General features: G+C 43.0%; 1 protein-coding gene across 3 annotated transcripts in view; it reads left to right on the forward strand.

Annotated features, from left to right (window-relative positions):
- Positions 1–1,392: 1,392 nt before the first annotated feature.
- Positions 1,393–21,313, forward strand: part of SLC13A3 (solute carrier family 13 member 3) — a 64,390-nt gene continuing 44,469 nt past the window's right edge. The window contains exon 1 of one of the 3 annotated variants that reach the window (XM_044440376.1): positions 1,393–1,843. In XM_044440376.1, the coding sequence (XP_044296311.1) occupies positions 1,838–1,843 (6 nt within the window). In that variant the 5' untranslated portion in view covers positions 1,393–1,837. Of the gene's footprint in view, positions 1,844–9,286; positions 9,359–9,497; positions 9,583–21,313 lie in introns of those variants that run through there. The other 2 variants (XM_044440377.1, XM_044440374.1) reach the window with 2 other exon arrangements.

The raw sequence follows: 21,313 nt of genomic DNA on the forward strand, positions 1-21,313 counted from the left end.
TGTTTTCTTTCTTTAAAGGAATGGGTTTCTTGCAAGAAGACAGGCACTTCTGAGCTTAAAAATAACTGTTTTCCACTTGCGTAGATATAAACTACCAGCACACAGAGGCATCCACATCCTTGAGCTTAGTGACTGGATTACAGACGGTTTCAGCTGCACAGAGATCACTGATTGATTCCAATGTATGTGTTTAAAGCTCCACCTTGAAATCTAACAGTCAATTTATGGCTGTCATTATAATCATGATCATTCATTTTTCTGTATATAAAGAAATATCAAACTCAGGGAAAAGGAAAAGCTGAAGCATCCCTGGCATACCAGATTTCTGTGCCTAGGGAGAGATGATGATGATGATGATGATGATTAGAACATTTCTATGCCGCCCCTTGCCGAAGCCTTGGGGAGGCTTACAACACAATAAAATACAATACAATACAAAAAGATTTGGGATTTTGCCAGAGGGCAACCTTCTTACCTACTGCTTAAGGTTGTGCAGCCCAGGAAAAATGTCAGCACATAATTCTGTTTATACAAATTAGGTTTCTTGATTTTGTTGCAGTGGAGTTCAGAGCAATCTCTGCCTGTGTTGTGAAGTGCTTATGCTATTCATCTTCTCTCATATAATTTTGGTGTGGCAGAATTGTTTTGCTATACCTATTGTTTTTAATCAGACTGGCTGGATTCTATTATTCCTGAACTGTAATCCTATATCCAGTTAACTATAGGAGTAAGCTTCACTGAACTCAAGTGAGGGTTACTTCTGAGTAGGTATGGATTGTGTAGGACCACTATTGTTCTTATGAACTGCACGTGTGGTTTTAAAATATATATGTCACCTTGGGTGCCTTTGGGCAGGGGGTAAGCCTTGATGACTGAAAGACATGCCTAAAGCAGGCAGAAGTTACTGTTTGGTGCTCCTAGCAGCTTGTCTCACATTGTCCCATGCCACTTAAAATAGCATTAACCCATCAGAAGTTGATGGTGGGCTGGATTATAGTTCTCTGCAGTGCACTTTGTTCATTGTTTGCAGATACTGATGGAGATGGGCTATTTTATTTGAATGGAATTTAGGTGAGGAATAAAGTAGAGACCTGTTCTCCCCTGTAGAGGAAGGCAATGGAGCCAAGCTCAGGGAACCAAGGTTCAATTTGGATGCCAGGAAGTACTTCCTGACAGTTAGGACCCCTAGAGTATGGAATGGACTTCCACGGGAGGTAGTTGAAGCCCAATCGGTAACGGTGTTCAAGGATAGGATAGGCATGCAGATGGCAGGCATGTCATGAGTGGAACCGGCTGGAGCCAGGTATCAGACTAGATGGCCTGGGAGACCCCTTCTGACTCACTCAGTTTCTATGTTTCTAAGTTTAAGAAGGACACAATGGTATGGTAATGCCTGATGGCCACGGTCCTTCTGATGTTAGTGAACCATATGTAGGATTGCTAACTCATTACATTAAATCTGAATGTGCCAAAAATCAATAGGTATCACTTTTCATGCTTGGGGTGAATCATGCCAACTGATTAACCTTTCTAGATCAAGCTGTCTTTACCAGGTGCAACTAAGGAAGCTAAGTGAATAGCTGGCAACCTTGATTGTGTGCCATGATAGGATTCTTCTTTATTGGAAGAAGGCTGAACTGTGCTCATGAAAGAGATGGAAATTACACAGAAGCAACCAATGGACCGGACAGGAAGATGAAAGCAGCGAAAGGAAGCATGCAGCCTGTGTGGCCACCAGAGGTTGCTCTACATCTCCAGCTGGTGGATTTGGTACTATTCGCCTTTTGTACCTTGGCCAGAAAATTCCATTTGAAAATTTCTCTTTAAAACTTGGACTATGAAGGTAAATGACAGTTTCTGTGCAGTTTGGGGGCTTTGTACAAGAGCTACAAAATAAAAAGCTTGTGATTTTGCATAACAGGTCCTGGTGGTGTTGAAAAACAGGCCTTAAGTTACAATGGGCCAATTGAAGGTTAGACAAATCTGTCAATATTGGTTTCTCTTCATTTTTCATTCTTCCTGATTTGTTATAACCTGAGACCTTTTTTAGATGTTTGCATGAATACACTTTAGTCTGCACTTCTAGTACTTCCATTCTTGCATGGTTTCCTGCCCAATACATATATATCTTACGAGTAGTTTTCCTTGTGCAGAAATGGATAGATTGACTTTATCATTGAAGGAGAAAGAAGATACTGTCTTCTATCAAACTTGAGACTCTTTTTATTATTGGCTAGAGAAACGGGACTTTGTATAGATTTAAATATGTTTTTAAGTCATCATAAATGGAAAAAAAATGTGGGGGCTGACCCAGCAGGCCTGATGTTTTTGATGATTGATGTTGTTTTTAGTTTTTCTTTGTTTTTAGGATTATTTTTTCAAATAAAACTTATTATTAGGTTAAAAAAAAAACAAGTAGCTTTCCTAATATAATGCATTTTTATCATCACTGGCTCAAATGTATGCATTTTTTGCAGGTAAACCTTTTTGAATGGCAAACTTCTTTGCAAAATTCAGAGAAATGTGAATTTCAAAGGATAAGTGAGTTTTGGTTTGTGTATTGGCTCAGAGATGCAGTATTTCTCCCCCATCCTTAAATTCCATTGATTTCAGCAGTAAATCAACTGATTACAAGTTAGGAATGACAATAAGGATTATATTTATGAGCAAGAGCAGAATGGTGAAAGCTGCAGGGAGTGAACCTCATGTGTTGGGGTTGCTGGTTGGAATTGTGTGTATTTTGGAAGAGGGAATTGCTGTTATCTGAGCTGACCTTGTCATAATAATAAAAGCACACTGGGTTGTTTCTTCCTTTCAGTTGCTTGCTTTCAAAACTGGTACTCTAGATGGAAATTTCCACACCACATGGTTTGTTGTATAAGTGATTGTTCATGGTGCTCCCCAAAAGAAGATGTATTTAGTTAAAGATACTTATGAATCGCTTATATTAAAATACATTTCCACATGATGTACAAAACCATGGAGTATAAATACATAATTAAATACTGTGTGTTACTATTATATACAGAAGACAAGATGGTCTTTCTAGGCATGTTCTGTGTTTTCAGTAGGTTCCAAAATCTCAAGGGGGGTGGTGCCTGTCTAATGGGCAATGATAGGAAATTCTAGAATTAATAACTGATTTATGATGTTAAAATTCAATTAAATATTAAGTTCATATCCTCTCTTCCCTTCACTGGTGAAATAAGAAAATTATAATTCAGACTTTGGGTCAGCTAGTAGTTGGAAAAGAGAGCAAGTACTAGGGAAAGGTAGAGTGGGAATAAGAGGTAGAATTGCCACTCACCAGAAAAAAATAGTCAGGCTTGCTTCTGTGCTTCTAACAGCAGCTTTATCTGCACAAATCAGCAGCTGTAGCTATTCATGACAAGAAGGTAGGGCAGATTGAAGCTCAAATAGTGGTTAGGAGCACAGGAGAAGAGACTGGTAAAAATGCACAGGTAGTATGGTATCCCCTGTGTAATAGATCCAAGATCTACTTCCATGCAGAGTACAATGAACAAGGGCCTAGTGTTGCCTCCCCAACTCTGCTTCTCCTTGTTCCAGCTGCTGTCATTGCATCCTCTCTCTCTGTCTCTCTCTCCCTGCTGCCCTGCATTTCTGGAAGCCCTGTGCACCTGCTTGCCTGCCATTAGTGCACAAATGTAAAAGAGAGCAATGGGAGGCCGAGAGAAAGAAGTTGAGCCCCAGTGCACTAGGAAGGATCACTGGCATAACGGGTAGGTTCACACACCTGGCACTAACCCAGCAGCATAGTGCAAGTGCAGCACTCGCACGCTGGACCCAAGCCGCGTAAGCATAAGGATGGGCAATCTGTGCCCATCCCTTCAACAGTCAGGATGGTCACCTTACAGGCATCACCTTCATCCCTGGAAGAACACCATCTGCCAACTGGGAATGAAGGGCACCTGTCTGCCAGTGTGAACTGTGCCTCCTCTTTCTTTTAGCACCTGCCCTTTGTTTTTGCATGGCAACAATATGCACAGCATTTCTGGTCAATGACTGGTACATATCTGGGCAGCTGTTTGGTATGTAAGAACATCTTTTCCCAGGCTTTGCACAATGCTATCGGAGTGCTGCTATTTGGAAGAAAAGCAAGACCAGGGAGTGCAATAAAAGCATAAAACCCATTAATGTCTCAAGGTTACTGCAAAAAGGTCACTATTTACAAATAGAGGCATTCCTCAGCCACTAAATTAGCTTCTATACCTAAGCGTCTCTCTTTTTGTTGCTGGTGCTGTCTGCCTCATTATCTGACTGCATGGGAGAAGGGGTGATCATAGTTTCAGTATGATCTCAAGTACCCGTTCCTTTTCAAAACCCAGCTTGAACATTAGGCATTTCTCACTCCATATAGGGTAAAATTCTTTGCTGCAACCATCTTTATGATTGTGCCTTTTGTCAACTTGCAAGCATTCTGGAGAGATCTGCTCCAGTCAACATTCTGTTCCAACCTTCCTTTTACCAACTTTTTCCTTTTACCAACCTTCCTTTCCTTTTACCAAGGAACCTTCCTTTCTGTTCTAACCTTTTAGAGAAGCCTCCCCTTTCGAAGTCAAACACGATTGTGCTGGACTGATAAAGACAGGCTGTGCTCAGTTCCTGGCTTCTGATAATCCTCGAATCTCTCCTTGGAGTCCTTTCCAATTTGTTAACATCCTTCTTAGATTCAGCTGATGAGAGCTGAGTGAACACAGTTGACCAGATATGGGTTATCACACAAGTTGACCAAAACAATCTGATTAGAGGACTTTCTGAATGTAGACCTTTCAGTTGTTGGCTGATTTCCAACTCTGGCATTCTTCACCAGAATTGTTTTGATATTTTACTGCTATAGGCTTGACTCTGTCAGCTATCCCACCTTTCCATTGCCTCCAACTCTTTTGGTGGCTAATCTTTGAAGGAGAGAACTCATTTTCATACTTGTTTGTTGTTAATACTTCTCCGTCTCCCAGGCATGTTGCAGGGTCTATTTCATCAGTAGCTGGAACATGTGTTAAGATGTACTGAGGACACTGTGGAATTAAATGAAGAGACCAGGCTATTTTGCTTTTGGATTTTGCTCTTTGCGACATAAACACATTAGTGTGGCAGAAGGAAAATTCAGCTAATTATCTGCTGTCCTCTCATCTTTCAGTGCTTTGATCTGTTCTTCAGTTTGATTATGAAGCATGGAATGGCAGCTGTATCTTCTGCCCTTTTGTCCTGTGTCCCCACAGCTAGGATTCTTTTGCTCATTGCACTGTTAAAAGGTATATTCTCTTTCCATATTGTCAGTGTTTTTCTCCATTAGGGCAAGGAAGAAAAGAGCATTGCTGCTTGGTCATTACAGGAATCCACTTCTCTTGAGGTTTTTGATGTCAGACTGGCACAAACTGTAAAATTCAATGAATGAGACAAGGCTATGGCTCCACAAGAGCATCCTCTGGAAGCAACTTGTATCTTAATTCTGCTGGTCCACAAAGATAGGCAGGCAATTCCATCTAGGGTGGCCAGTTGTGTATTACCAGAAAAGAGTAATTTTTGCAGAGAACACAAGAGACAGCAAGAACTATTTGCACAGAGCTTGGACACAGAGCTATATATGTATTGGTAAAAATGTAGGAATAACAGTAATTCAAATCATTGTAGTGAAGACAGATCAAGTGCCCTGCATGCCTGCTCAAAGCTGCTGTTCAAGGACTAAATGCTGGTGGTCCTCGTTCTCCCTTCTTTGGTCTTTTGGCTTTAAATTAGACCTGGACTGAGCAGCCCATCAAATAGATGACAGGTTTAAATAGAAGACTGTCCTCTGACAGCTCTACAAAATCAAGAACTGCTCTCCATAAAGTTGGGCAGTTGATCCCCTTGTTTTTTTCCCAGTGTCCATGCTTTCTCAAAACAAATAGTGGGAACTTCTGGGTTAGGCATGGGTGGAGCTTCTTGCTTAGATTCAGACATTTTTCCCCCAGAGATCCACCAAAAGCTCCTGAACAATTTTAGAATCCAAACTGCATCATGATATTTCTCTTTGACTGCTGCAGGGATGAAGACTCCATATGTGAAACTCTAGGGTGTGTGGCTATTTTCCAAACGATCATCAAAATTGTAATAGTTGCTTGAAAACTCCAGTGTTGCAAAATATTGCTTTACTGAAAAAACTCTGTTATGAAATGTCTTCATGAACTTTCAACTTTTAATGACACATTAGTTATTTCCTCTGTTTATAATGGCAAGACTGTGAATGCCCATTGCATATGTAGCTAAAATTATGGAATCCACACATAATTGCTCTCACATCCCTGAAAATTTCTAAGATACAAATACAATATGAATGTCTTGTTTTACTGAAAAATCCCATGATGTTCATTTAACTGCAAGGATGCAATCTGATGGACACTCACATTACTACAAGCCCTTATTATAAACTGTTATCAAAGGAATAAGAAATAGTTGTATTCCTGCCCACTCATCATCATCATCAAATATCCACAGGAAAAAGTATCCAGGTAAACACTCCAAGCAAAGGTAGCTCCATGAAGACATACTCATGTTTACCTAAAATAAGGTTCTGTTGAATTTATTTGGGCTTCTCCCATATCCACCAGTGGAGAAAATATTTTTTAGAAGGAATAATAAAAAAAATAAGTTGTGAGGAAGGGAAAGCAGTGCTTCCTCCTTTGGTTTGACTGTATTGGGTGCAAAGCTGTTTCCCTCCAGTGATCATTAGACATGGTAAAAGAGATTACAGGTTTCGCCCCACAGGCACTTACTGTACACTTGTGATTTCTTACTCACAGTGGTTTGCAGGGGCTTTACACAATATCAGGCCTTTCCCACATTTTGCAGCTATTTTTGTGCTTTCTTTTAGAATGAAGATAACCTGCTCTCTCTTAGCTATAAAAACTAAAAGAAGTCCTCAAATGTTGACAATTGTGCTGTACCACAGTGCTGTGAAGGGAGAAAAAGGGTCCCCTCCTGGGGAAGAAATCCCAAGTGCAACGAATATGCTCTTGGTCCTGTAAAGAAGACTACAGAAGTAACCTTGGTGCAACGCTGGGTTAAAAGCTTCATTTAGAGAAGACCTAAGATAGTTAAATGAGACAGACCTCCCTCCCCTCCCCTCCCCCTTTCTCCCCTTCCACCAACAATCACTAAGCAAGACAGACAGTGAATCCATCGCAGTCACACGGCCAATTGCAAATACAATCTCTCTCTCTCCCTCCAAGATAGAAAGATGGTACTAAAGTGGCACGATCGGCCAGGCAGTGGGAACTCTGCTGTGGTGAAGCTACTTAATGTGGTTCTGGTAGGAAGGGGCCTTCTTGATAAGCTATTATTCAGCAATGCACAGGCAGAGAGGCAGCTTGCGGACTGGAGAGGGGAGTCTGTATCAGCACCCTCTGTCCCTGGTAGTCCTGCAGGAAGAACAAAATGCATCCATATCTGGTACTGAGAAGGGAGTGGTCCACCATTCCAAATTTGATGAAGTTGGTGATCCCCTATAAGGCATAGCTTGGACCTTGTAGGAGTTTGCCCGAGATCATCCTATTTCTTTCTTCCCAAGGCTGTGTTGGTGATGCATTCACCTTCATTTGACCTCAGCTACACCAGTGTGGTGGTATCTCATAAGACAGGAAGTAGAGGAGATCCGTAACTAAAGTACTATATTGGATTCACAATATTCAGGCAGGCTTAGCTTGTAGTTTGGTTATAACTGGCTATTCTTTGTTTATAAATAAAGCATACACTGTTTAAAAAGAGAATATGAATTTTACTAAATATGCAAGAAATATAAAAATAGAAAATCCATTAGCTAAAACTCAGTTGCACAACCTGAGTTTTTTAAAAGTGACAATTTTGACCATTGCCTTGCCTCTGGAACAGAAGAGCTTTGGGAATGACTTACCATATTTTATTTATTTAACATTATGTTAAGGCTACCTTTAAAAGTAAAATCCTCTCCTTGCAATATAAGGAGAACCAGTGTGGTGTATTGGTTAGAGTAAGGATTGTGGCTCAAGATAAGTTAATAATTGTCATTATTGTCATGTTTTGAGGTTTGTGTGTATGTATGGTTTAGTATCTGTGAATATACTTGGGGGTAGTAGATGGGGAGGAGTCCCTGTGTGAAGGCTGCATATTTTGCAAAGGGCTCTTGCTGGATTCTCACCCATCATCATCACCATCATCATCACCACATACAGAGGAATGTGCATAGCTTCTCCTGGGCAAGCCAGTCCTTACTTCTTATGAGTTATGCATAATCTGGAATTTGGTGCATGCTCCCTATCCACTCTGGTGGATGCTTTATGGTGGATCTACAAAAGTATGGAAGTGTGGATGCCTTCAGAATTTGTTCCTGTGTTTCAAAGGTCGCCTTCCTCTGTGGCTCTGAGAACAACCCTCGTTGTTTTAATTGCTGTCCTTATCGTTGTTACCCTTATCATTGTGACGGATGCGTGAGAAGGCAGAAGGCACGCAGCATCCTAAGAGTCACTTGATTCTCTGTGCAATGGAAATTGTTGCCGAAAGAGGACCAGGTGGGTCAAAAGGAGGACTTTTGCGTTGGCTGTGTGAGTTCCACACACCCCTTCAAACGCTTTGCACCTCCGTTTTCTCTTCCTGTGCAAAGGGCTCCCGGCTGCTGTGGATGCAGCGCCAGCCCCGCTCGCTCGACTCCTTGGTCCGCAGGACCGACCATTAGCCTCTCCTGTGCCCTTCGGTTGATCTGCTAGTTCACTCGCATGTTCCTGGGGAAGAAACACAGACAAACACACGCTCTTAACGAGGAAAGAGCACAAGAAACGGTCGTGGCTGGGTCTGGCAATCGGCAGAGGCGATTCCTACCCGGCACGTTGCAGCAAATAAGAGCCGACTCAGGCAGGATCTGACCCTATGGGATGCTTCCACAGCTCGATCTTCTTGCATGGGCCCAGCTGAGACGCGCGCCGCTCGGTGTGTCTGGGCATGTGTAACCCCCCTCCGCGAGGGGCCCAGGGAATCCCTCCGTCGCTGCACCCCTCCCCAAGCGCTGCCCTTCCTTCTCAAGGTCAGGCTGCTTCTCCCCGGCCCCCTAGCGGCCTGTGCGCAGACCGCCTGGCCAGCAGCCAGGTCGCCAGTGCGGCTCCTTGGCTTGCACGTGGCCGGGAAGCCGCCCCCTCGACCTCGGGCTGCCGGGGGCGGGCAGCCACGAGGAGGACGGCCCTTGCACAGCGCGGGAGGGGAGGGGAGGGGAGGGGAGGACGCGGCTTCCGCTCCGTCTGCTCTCACCGGCGCTCGAGGATGGAGCGGGAGGTGGGAGTCGGTCGAACGGGCGGGCTGCTGCGAGTCCCGTGCTCCGTGCCGCCGCCCCCAGGTAAGAGTCCGGCCTCCTCTCCTCTTCCCCCTCCCTCGCTCGGGATAAAACGGCGGGCCCCAGCGCCGCGGCCGGTCCCTCTGAAGCCGGTCCCTCGGGGTGCCTGTCGGGTTATGGCAGCGCTGGGAGCCTTAGTGAAGAAAGTGTGGAGTACACGCCGCTACTTGGTGCTGCTCTGCACCCCGCTGGTGCTGCTGCCCATCCTCTTCAGCCTGCCCCCGAAGGTAACCCTCTGCCCCTCCCTCAGCGCTCGCTGGCCCTGCCCCTGGCGGGAGGTCATCCTGCAGCGACCCCCTCGCCCCCAACTTTCCGCTTTGCCCCCCTCCAGAAAGCCCTCCTGCCCACGGTTGCTGCTTTTAGAATAACCACCTCCACCCATCTAGTCTCTCTCTGCTTCCACCCTGACGAAGTTCTTTAAAAGGAAAAGAAAACCTTCACCTTCATTTGCTTTCTTCTCTCTTCCCCATCACTGTGCTTAGGAACATAAGAGTTGGTCTTGTACCCATTAGTCTGTCAAGCCCACGATGGTCAACACAGTGGGCTTCAGGCAGGAATTGAACCAAGGACCTCCGTTTTTGCAGCCGCTGAGCTGTGGTCTCTTCTCAGCTACCCCCCCCCCCGTGCCTTTTTGCTTCTGGCATTGTAGTTGTTAAAGGCATGGGGAAAACCAAGTATTGGTCACTTAGCATATCCTGACACAAGTGAAACCACCTAACCTTCCTGACAGTTGTCTCCTTTCCCATCATGACCCCATTCTCACTGTGCTCCTGTCTTCAGCATTTGTTCAGCTTTCGCTGCTCTTCAAGTAACAGCTCTGCTTCCCTCATACATACTCAAACAGTTCCTTCATGCTGCCACAGCCAAGGGTTTAGCACCTTGTTCTCTTGCGATTACGATCTGCTCTTCTGGTACCCCATTAAGATAACATCCTGATTTCTGTTCTTACTTTCTCCACATCCACAGTCCAAGACAGTATCTTGCTTACTGCCTCAACCCAATAATCTCTACAGTAGCAATCTAGGCTTGGATTATAAGTACCACATGAACAATGTCTTGCTTTCTTCTCCCGGCACTGTGACTATCATGGCAGGGATGATCATGGGGCCCTATTAAGTATCGGCCTTTTGAGATCCATGGTGGCTTCTAACTGAAGGTTGAACATAGGACATAGAAAGTTGCCTTATTTTTAACCAGACCATGCTTTTAGTGGAGTACTGTCCACATTGGCTAGCAGTGACTTTATACAGTCCCAAGAGGACTTTTTCCCCTAGTCCTATCTGGAGATGCTGTATTGCTGAGTTACAAGCACTCCATAGACATTCCTTTTGGAATCTGGCTTGGATATTCCTTTGGCACCCACTCCTGTTAACTGCTACTTTACACTCTTTCCAGCCACTTGGGTGTATGGCCATATGATTAGCTTTTGTTAAACTGTTTCAGTCTATGTGTTCTGGATTGTCAGGCATCTTTCATTCTCCACCCATTGAAGCAACTGAATTTTTCATACGAGAATGCCATTGGTTTGAAAATATGGACTTGTGTTAATGTTCTTTAGTGCGTTTTTGCAACCAGTGAAATTGTGCCTCAATAGATATCTTGCAGCTTTTGAAAGGTTCTTCCAAAAAGCATCTTCCCACCGAGCCCTGTACAGCTCAAGTGACCTGAACCCAAAAAGAAAGCCCCAGCCCTCTAAAAATATACCAGATGCTTTTATTTCATTAGATTGTCTCTAGTCCCCTGCAGATGTTTCTGACTACAACTCCTAGCATTTCTGATTGTTAGCCGTGCTGCTTGAAACTGATGGGAATCAAAGCTTAAACCATCTGGCACCTGTTGGGGTGGGCTACATAGAAGAGTAATGTGTACTCAAGGTTACTGGAAAATATTCCATTCCACTCTGTAGCATACGAATCACAGTTCTGGACTTCATCTTTTTACAAAGCTAGGTTAGCTTTTCAGCTTCTAGAGCTATCTTTCATGTATGTCACAAGAAAATAATTACCCTGGGGAAACTCCCAGCATTTGTCTGGCCTTCCAGGCAAACTTTCACATTTGGTTGTCTAAGCTATGTGGAATAATAAAATTCTTCAGTTCTTGTTTTTCCATCTTCTGCTTTGAAAACACATCCTTTCACAGGCAATAGACAGAGGGTGCTCCAGAGGGGCCGCTCAGCAAAGAACTAACCGCCCTATCCTGCAGATATTTATTTGACAGTAAGTTCCACTATGTTTAGTGGGACTTTCCACCATGTTAGGTGAGGCTAGGTTTTACAGCTTAAGAGGGTAAGCCTATGCTTAGTAAATATGACACAGTTGTCAGATTGCTTTCTGAGCAATCCCCTTAAACCTGCCCGAAATACTGGCACTCCAGGTTGCTGTGAGAAATAGTAGGGGCTTTAACTACAGATCTGCTTATTTAGTTGTGTCAATAATATCTGTAAGTGATACATGTCCATGTATAGATAGATGTATAGGAATGAATATTTGAATAAAGAATTAGTAAGGAGAATGGTCCAGACATTTCTTCCAAATACTGGAATGGTCCACCTTCTTTTCCTTTTCTTGCCAAGTCCCTGTTTAGGCTTTCAAAGCTGCATTCATTAGCACGGAAGAGACCCGTTACTAGGACACACAGTTCCCCTTCTCCAGCAATATATGCCTTTTCTTTCTTGTCTTGCCTGCAGCTTCAGCCTCTACATCTAAATCTTTTCCACAATAGTTTTTCTCAGAGAATCTGTCATGATGTGCAGTGGAGCTAAGCACTGCTGTTTCTCAGGTGATGAGTTTTCCACTGTGTTTGTACATCTAGATTGCTCCTGCAGAGTGTTTGTTTTCTAGCATTTTTGTATGACTCCCAATCCATCCTTACCAATTAAACAGGATGGCTTGTAATAAAACCTTTTCCCTTCCATAGTAAGAATGAAATTGTTTTTATCAACTTGCATCTTAAACCAAGTGACCCCTACTTAAGCTTCCTGATGGCTGTTGCTTTGATTGGTTGCCAGGATTAAGAGGACTCACTGGAAATGATAATTTAAATATTCAAGTCAACAGAAAGGTGAAGATGGCACTGCTGTTTTTATATCTAAGCAAGCTGGCTGAGGACACTTCACCCTTGTTTTCCTCTCAAACCTTCTTTAACCCTGCACAAATATATGCTCATACAGACCAACATGGATAGAAGGAGTCAGCAGGGTATTCCTTTATTTCATTTGGCCCATCAGGAACATTTTATTTTGGTTTCTGTTCAGCATAAACAAAACTAGGAACAATTGCAAGATGGCCTTTTCTCATTTTACCCTCCAAAGAACCAGAAATGGTGTTTTAACCTCGTTGAATGCATGACACAACACTTTTGCCAGTCTGCCTGTGAAACCTTCAGTTCTTATTCCCTGTGACTGAAGCAGTGGACTTATTTTAGGTATATTCTATTATTAGGGCCAAAGCAGACAATGATGTTAAATGCATCTTCGCATTGATCCTGCTAGATCTTTAAAAATGCACATTGCACCAACTGGAAGTGGGTGGGTCAGATAATGAATGGGATCAGAGCAGGCTTGGAGAGGAAGTGTAATCTGTTCCTCCCTGCTGCAGTCCTGAGAAGAAAATCCACCTCTGAAGCTAGTTTTTGCATTGGGTGAAATGCTCCCATGCCAAGAAGCCACTCCGGGACCAGAAGAATGATTTCTAATTCCCTACTCCTTGCGTATCACAGTCTTACTGTCCTCTCACAGCTGATGCAATTTGCATTTTTAAAAACCTATGTGTTTATATGCAAAGATACATTTGTCTTCAGGTTTAGATAACTTTAACTAGGAAGGAATTGCTCAAATGGAAATTTTTGAGAAGGGACATTCTCACCTCTGAACTTTGTTCAACCGCTTTGCTTGTGAATATATTAACTTTCTAGCATTGTTGCAAAGAATGAGGAATACTTTTTTCTTTTTTACTATGTATTTATTTCCTGAACCTTCAGGCTGAGTGTTGCCTACCCAGACCCTTCTTATACACGTTGACCAAAAATAGTTCTTAGGTCTATTACAATTCTTTGCGACCACTTTCCCTGTAGTGTTGTAATTACTACGATTATTTCATCGGTATACAGTGCAATGTTAGGAAAAGACAACTCTCAGCCCCAAAAAAGTTTACACAGCAATTGTAGAGTAGTTTTGGGATTGGTCCAGCTCCAGCAACTTAGGCAAAATATACAGGATGTTTGCTGTAGCTATTCAGATGCTTTGGAAAGACAGCCACTCTCTGTAAGATGCACATACACAGCTTTTGGGCTGAGTACATTCCTTGTGTTACAGAAGACATAAGAGATAATTTTTCCATCCCTATTAGCTACAAATAGGAAGGAAAAAGAAAAGGGAATAACCTGTAATAGGAAAAGGACAAAAAAGAGTAACCAGAAAGATCAGTGGTGGTGGTGGTCACAGAGCATATTCCTTAAGAAAACTGACTTGGCAGTTTAAAGAAAGGGTGACTGAAACGGAGCACAATTGTTGCTTAGTTTTTCTGCATGGAATGGTGATGGGAATATGGTTTTCTTCACCCCTCATACTAGCAGACTTGGGGTCATCTGAATATTTTGCTTGGTGGGAGATTCAGAACAAACCAGTGGAAGTACTTTGTGCAGTGTATAGTTATTGTATGGAATTTGTGGCTAGGAGACGTGAGGATAGTCGCTAGCCTAAATGGCTTTGAGGGGATGGGACAAATTCATGGAGGGTACATCTGTCAGGGGCCACTCCTTAGATTTCACAGGCGATCTGGATTACCAGCCACAATAAAAGAGGGCATGTGCCATGATGCCGTCCCTCCCTGCTGTTTATGGGCTGCTTCCCAGAGGCATCTGGTTGATCCCATGTGGGACAGCAAGAGTCTGGAGCACATGGGCTTTGATCTGATCCACCAGATTCTTCTTTTTTCTCATACGTATATGATAGATACCAAAAAGGAAAAGGAGAAAATAGTATCCCAGTTAATTTGCTTTGGAAGTAGGTGGCCACTTCCTCATAGCCAAAAGGAGAAATGAATCATTAAAAAAGAAGATACAGGTTTGTGTCAAATTCATATGTATAGACATACCTGTGGAAATAATGAGGATAACTTAAAGAAAAGTACAGTACATCTCTGTCTCACAGTAGTGGGGAAGAGAGTGATTATGTGAGCTTGTCCTGGAGCTCACTGTTGATGGATAATATTAAATGTACTTGCTCTGTCTTGTAACCACAGGTAGACTGGAGTGCCTTTCCAGCAGGGTACCCTCCAAGAGAAGGATGCAAGGCCACTTCAGTTAGATGTTTTGCTGCTTAGTGTACAAGAATACAAAGATGTTGGGGGAGTCAATGTAACTAAGGCATCAATGAGGCTTGAGCCAGACCTGATTGGAGGAGATGTGAGGGGAAGGGGCACTGATGGAGAAAGATGAGGGAGAAATTAAAATATACATGCATAATGAATTTGTGGATTCCACAAGTATGTTGCTCATATTTACTTTGGAACTGGTGTTTCTGTAAATAACCTTCTCCCAACTGTACCGTCCAAATGTCTTACAGTAAAATTCTTGCTGGAAATTTTAGTCCAAGACATATAGAAGTCACAATACTGGGGGAAAGTTGCTTTGATAAAGGCATTTATTCTCTAGCATACAGTATCCTCAATGTTTGAACAATCTTTTGTTTGTTATTGCAAGACACAGACTGGAAAGGCTCTTTTAAAGGTTTTAGTAATCCATAATTTCCTTCTCTGAGTATTTCTTAGGTAATTTTAAGTGTAAGTGTAGTGTTTCATTTCGTTCAAAGAATAAAAATAGGATCACACAGCTTTCATTTAATTCTTTTCAGGAACTTATATCTCATTATATTAGGTAGTTGTATGTATAGCTGAACAAACAACATTATTAGTTTTTAATGCCTTTTGAAGCCAACACTGTTCTGTGTATTAAGGGAAAAACAGCAGTGGATAGTCTTAGGAATGCAGAATATGCTCAGAAAAAGGAACTCCTCTTTCTGATAAATCATAGTTATACTCTTCACATAGTACTTTTTTGTTTGAACATGTGCATTTTTTCAGCAGATGAGCAGATAATATGGGCAAGGTGCTGTATCTTTCAGTCTAACCTACTTCATAGGATGAGTGCAATGACGAAGCAGCAGGGAGGAAAAACCATACATGTTCTTTGGAAAAAAGGAGGATATAAGTGCAGTCAATCAGCCAGTCAGTCATGAGCCACCTTGGCAAGTTTGCCATTACTCATAGGGCAGCTGTTGAGAGTATGAACCTTCTTGGTTATTAAGATCAACAGGAGATGCCCTTTTGAAGACCCTTCCTTACGGAGGCCTGCTTGTTGAGGGTGCATGACCGGGCTTTCTCTTGTGTTGCTGCAAAGCTGGTATGCACTCTTTGGAGTGGAAATGGTCTATACTCTTTGTGCAGTAAAGGGTCAAGACACATCTTTTCAGAGTTGCGGTTATGGTCTTCAAGGTGGTCTTCAATGTTTTACCATGTTTTTATTTGGTGTTTGTTTTCATTTTTTGGACTTTTTGCAAGCCACATTGGTTTATTTATTTGGAATTTTTGTATGCCGTCCCATTCGCATAAGCCTCGGGACGGCTTCCAACATATAAATAAATATCTATACAAATACATATAAAAACTGGAAACATCCTGGCATAATAATTTAAAATCAATAAATAAAATCGGCTATTAAAATATCGTTTAAATAAAAAGGTCTTGGCCTGGCACCGAAAAACAAATAATGACGGTGCGAGGCAGACCTCTCTGGGGAGCGCATTCCATAAGTGGGGCGCCACTGCAGAGAAAGCCCTCCTCTGGGTACTCACCCTCCTAAAGTCTCTCATGGAGGGTTCCCAGAGAAGGGCCTCTGCCGCCAGTCTCAAGGGATGGGAGGGCAAATACGGAAGCAGGCGCTCCTTTAGATAACCTTTGGTTGGCTTCAGAAAGGCAGTATAGCATCCATCAAGGCTGCCGTCCTGTGTGTGGTGCCACTGATGGATGGAAGCCTGCAATACTGGGGGCTTCAGAGTATCCATTGTCCTATTGGGCTGCTGTTGGTAGGCCAGGAGGAACGATGGAGATGATTTTTGCTTCATTTTTGTAAATGTTCTTCTAAATGGGCCTCTGGATCTGTCTAGAACAGTCATGTTCCTGGGGGTGATGCTGGGTCTAGAGAAGCTGTAAGATTTCCTCTGTTCTGGCCTTCCTCTCCCATTCCCTTGCTGAACATTGCAGCCCCCCTCCCCTCGGTCAGGCTTACCTGAGTTGCTCAAGGTTGTTCTTGTGATACCTGTACTGTATATAGGCACCACAGTTCTTTCCCTATGGAAAGGATCACGTTGGAGGTTATAGAAGGGTCTACAGCCTCAGAAGCAGGTAGGTTCTGAAGAATCATACTCTTATGGATCTTAGGATGGTCTCCAGAGATCAGCTCAGCTCTCTAAAGAAATAAATTCACTCTGTGTCATATATCCATATGCAGGTGCTTGCTAATTAACAGCATTATCTGATCTCATTTACTACCCTGATCAGCTTTTTAAAATTTTTTACCCTTCTTTGTCCAGAATTGCTCCCTTGTCATGCCTATGCCTTTGCGGTTGCCTTTGTAACCCGTGGTGCCCCCTGATTCTCCATTGTCGTAATGCAGGGAATGTTATGGATGTAACTTGGCAGTACAGTATATTTTTTCTCCAGAAGATTTTGGATTAAATCTCTGACATCTCCAGTTAGGGCTGGGAAAGAGCCACTACTGGTCACAGTCCTAAGCCAGTTGGACCAATGGTCTGATCTGAAATAAGGCAGCTTTTCTATATTCCTAGCGTTGTGACATGGAAACAAAAATCTATAAAGAACTACATAGAAATTATACAATTTTACTGCCAATAATGAAGACATTGAAATTGAGAAATATTTTACATACCTCAGCTCAGTCACCAAATCAGATAGAGAGCCAAGAAGTGAAAAGAAGACTGGGACTTGGAAGGAGAGCAATGAAGGAACTAGAAAAAAATTATCTATTGAAAGGTCGTTTCATTAGAAACCAAGGGCAAGAGTGTTCACTCTTTGGTACTCCTGATCACAATGTATGGGTGTAAAAGCTGGAGAATGAAGAATGTTGACAAGAAGAACATTTATCCATTCAAGACATGGTGCTGGAGGAGAGCTTTGTGAATACCCTGGCCTTTCAGAAAGACAAACAAGGGGGTCCTAGATAAAACCCTAGAAGCAAAAATGACAAAGCAGAGGCTGCCATCATAAGAAGGCAAACCTCCCTGGAGAAGATCATACGAAGGAAAGTTGAAGGCAAATGAAGAAAAGGAAGACCAAATATGAGATGGATTGACTCCAGCAAGGAAGACATACACTTGAATTTACAAAATCCGAGCAGGGCTGTCATGAATAGCTGGAGCTGGGGGCCAGACTAGATGGCCCGGGAGACCCCTTCTGACTTGCTCTGTTTCTATGTTTCTATGAATAGAACATTTTGGAAGGCTTTCATTCATAGGGTTGCCATAAGTTGGGGACATGCCCATGCATATATGTATTTCCACTCCTCAACGCTGCAAGGAATCTGCTATAGTCTGATTCTCCTTTCCCAGCTACCAGGTTTTTGGTTGTGACTGGCTACCTTGCCAATCTGGAATGTGTGGGAAGGAAGAACCCAAATGTACTCCCCTGCTAGGTGTATAAGTCTTTGCTGCTGGAATCATATGATTGCATAGCTTAACATCAAACAAGGAGAATAATGTTTTTACTTTTGTACTTGAGAATCCTCTATAAAGGTAGAGCGACTTGCTTTAACATGGTATTCTCCAGCTGTGTTGGACAAGAATCCCCATGCTGGTTAGAGTTTATGGGAGTTGTACTCCATCGCACTAAGAGGACATAACATTGGTAAAGCTGCTATAGAGTATACAAAAACACCCATAGCAGAGATTATACTATCTCAGTAATAATTTGTGCTCAGAATAAACAGATTTCTTTGGGTCAGAAAAGAAAAAAAAGTCTTCCTTTGAGTTTGGCAGCCAAAAATGCTTGTTTGTTGTGCCTATGTAGGATTAATTTTTCTCGTGCTGAGGCGTAGGCTTTAGTTTGTTCTGCAAAACTACAGCCCAGTGAGTTGCTGCTGGGAAAATGGGACAGGTTACATTTTTAACAGCATCTTGGAAAATGCCAAGGGGGTCGGGAGAGGCAAAATCACAGCAGGCAAAGGAGGATCATGTGGTTGTTGGATTTCATGCAGCATATCAAGGAGAAAGGAATTTTGTGCAATAGTCATGTGTTTCTTAAGTGAGATCTAAGTTAGACGTGGGGCACAAGAATTTCACCAATTAGTTCTAAAATCAGTTCTGAAGAACAGCATGTGGGTTATTTGGTTGGCACACTAGCACTCAGGTTCTCAAACAGTGTAGCAGATGCTAATGGGTGTATGAATTTTCTTCTACATTTTTTCCTACAAGCAAATGATTATGCTGTTTTTGGTGGTTAGAGTGACTTTTGAACATCCCTGCTGGATCAGACCAAACACCTGTCTAGTTAAGCATCTTGTTCACACAGTGGACACCACTGTCATCGTCGTCGTCAGAATTCTAACCTGTCCCATTAGCTGTATGGCTCCCTGGGCAGGTTACAACAACAAAATGCAAAATAAAATACAGAATAAAATGCAATATAAAACAGCACTTCCAATAAAAAAATTAAAACCAAAAATTAAAAAAATGCACAAAACTGATGACATACCCACAGTTAAAATACTATTTAAAACAAGTTAACAATTAAAATGCCATCAAAATAAAAAGGTCTTCACCTAGTGCCTAAAAGAATGTAAAGAAGGCATTAGGTGAATCTTTCTGGAGAGCTTGTTACAGAGTTGGGGTGCCACCACAGAAAAGGCCCTTCTTCATGCCACCTCCCTCCTTATTTCCTGAGGAGGGTGTTCCTTCAGATTCCTCTGGGAAGCCTGCAAGTTGGACATGAAGGTCTTTTCTTGCCCTTCTGAAACTGGAGGCAGCATAGAGCCATCATGACTTGTAGCCCCTGAGAAATTTATCCTCTGCTTATTGGTCTAATCCCTTTTTGATGGTCTGTAAGCTGGAGGGTGTCACCATGCTTCATAAATGAACTATGGTGTTGTGTGAAGAAGTACTTCCATTTACCTGAATCTTCTGGCTTAACTGGATGACCCTGGCTTCTAGCATGTGGTTTTTGGAATAATGAACCCACCATGTGTCACAGTGGCTTCCATCTTGGAGGAAGCATTGCTTCAGATGTGAAGAAGGGGCACCCACAATGATGCAGTCTCAGATGTATTTGTTGGTAGAATGAGAGAGAGAGAGACTACAAACCTAGATTGACTACTTAGTTGTGGCCAGAAAAGAGGAAATGCAACACTCAAAAGGAGAATGAAAGAGGATACTGATTTGCCTAATAGTTACATATGTGAATTGATTCAGATTTAGAATAATATTTAAATAGGAATGCAGTATTGGGGAAAACTGACCAAATGACCTCCTGTCTACCTGATGCTAAGTCTGATGTCCAAGTGTGAGTAGTTGATGGTGAAGTGGACAACTGTTCAAACAGAGGACTGTCCCCTGACAGATCATTTGCTAGAGGACTGTCTTTTGTAAGGTAGCATGCCTTCTCCTACCACACAGGCTTTGCACTCTGTGCCATCCTGTTCTCCTGAAGGCCAGGGACCTGCTTCAGGTACTTAGACAAACAGCTGCTTTGGCTGCTCTTTCTTCCCCCCAGGAGATGGACCTTTGCCAGATTGGCCCTGTGAGGAAATGTACCAGTCCCTCATTACATAAGAGTTGCAATGCACGGTTTTCTTAGGAGGACTCTCCCCGTTGCTGCTGCCTTTAAGCCCTGCTTTGTGTGAGAAAGGGTCATATGTGCTGCCATATCCCATGTTTTGTTGCTGAATGGTTTAACTATGGAGCAGGAAGAGCCAGGACCCTCAGCTGGTACATGGCAAATGATTGCAAGAGGGGCCGGCAGGGCAGAGGGGCTGTTCTTGGCCAGGGCAAGGAGGCGCTTCTTAATGAGGTGTGCAAAGTGCTTGTCACTACAGCTTTTAATGAACTCTGTGCTCACTACCCAAGCTTGAAACAGGCATCCGCAAGTGCTGTAGGCAGCTCTTCTCAGTGGGTGGACCCGAGCCAACATGCTGGGCCACGTCGCAAAGGCTTCCAGCTCCAGGGATGGAACTGCTCCAGGGCTGCGTGGTCATCAGGCTCAGGTGTCACCTGCGAGTGGAAGAGAATGCGGCATGGCATGAGCGCCAGCCATAGTGCTGTATGGCTGTTTCCTCAAATGGACAGGGAAGCTCCCTTACCTCCCGGCTTTAAGAGGCTTCAGCTTGAAAGGCAAGGTAGGAAGAAGAAAGGAAGCAAAGAAAAAAAAAGAAAGCAAAGATGAAAACAGAATGGTATGCTAGAGGAAAGGTGAAAAGCTGTAGGTCCTGCTGGCAGGATGAGCAGGGAAGGACTCCTCCATCATCTCCTAGAAACACTCACTTCCTAGACTCCAGGGCTCCTAACATTCAGTAATAGTTAATGTTAAGAACATATTCCTGTAAAGCAGGGCTGGGCAACCTTTTAACCTAGGTGTGGTGAGTTGACTCACACAAACATACACACACACTCAAAGACACGCACATGCTCTCACACATACAGAATGTGTGCACTGTCCCAAGCACACAAGTTTGGAGTTTGAGACTCACTTGTTTCCTGGAGACAACTTCCTAAACCCCACAGAGGGCAAAACTGGACATGTTGTTAATTAAGTGGACATCTTCATGGACCCTCATGCAAATGTATACAAAACCGTGTGGTTGTGCTTGTGCATGTTTGTTCCTGCTTGGGTTTTTGCGTGAATGCACGCTTCCTGATTCCGCACTGTTCTGGTAATTGAGACTACAGGGCTATGT

Source organism: Varanus komodoensis, unplaced genomic scaffold (genome assembly GCF_004798865.1).
Source record: "Varanus komodoensis strain SLA01 unplaced genomic scaffold, ASM479886v1 scaffold37, whole genome shotgun sequence".
Taxonomy (NCBI): Eukaryota; Metazoa; Chordata; class Lepidosauria; order Squamata; family Varanidae; genus Varanus; species Varanus komodoensis.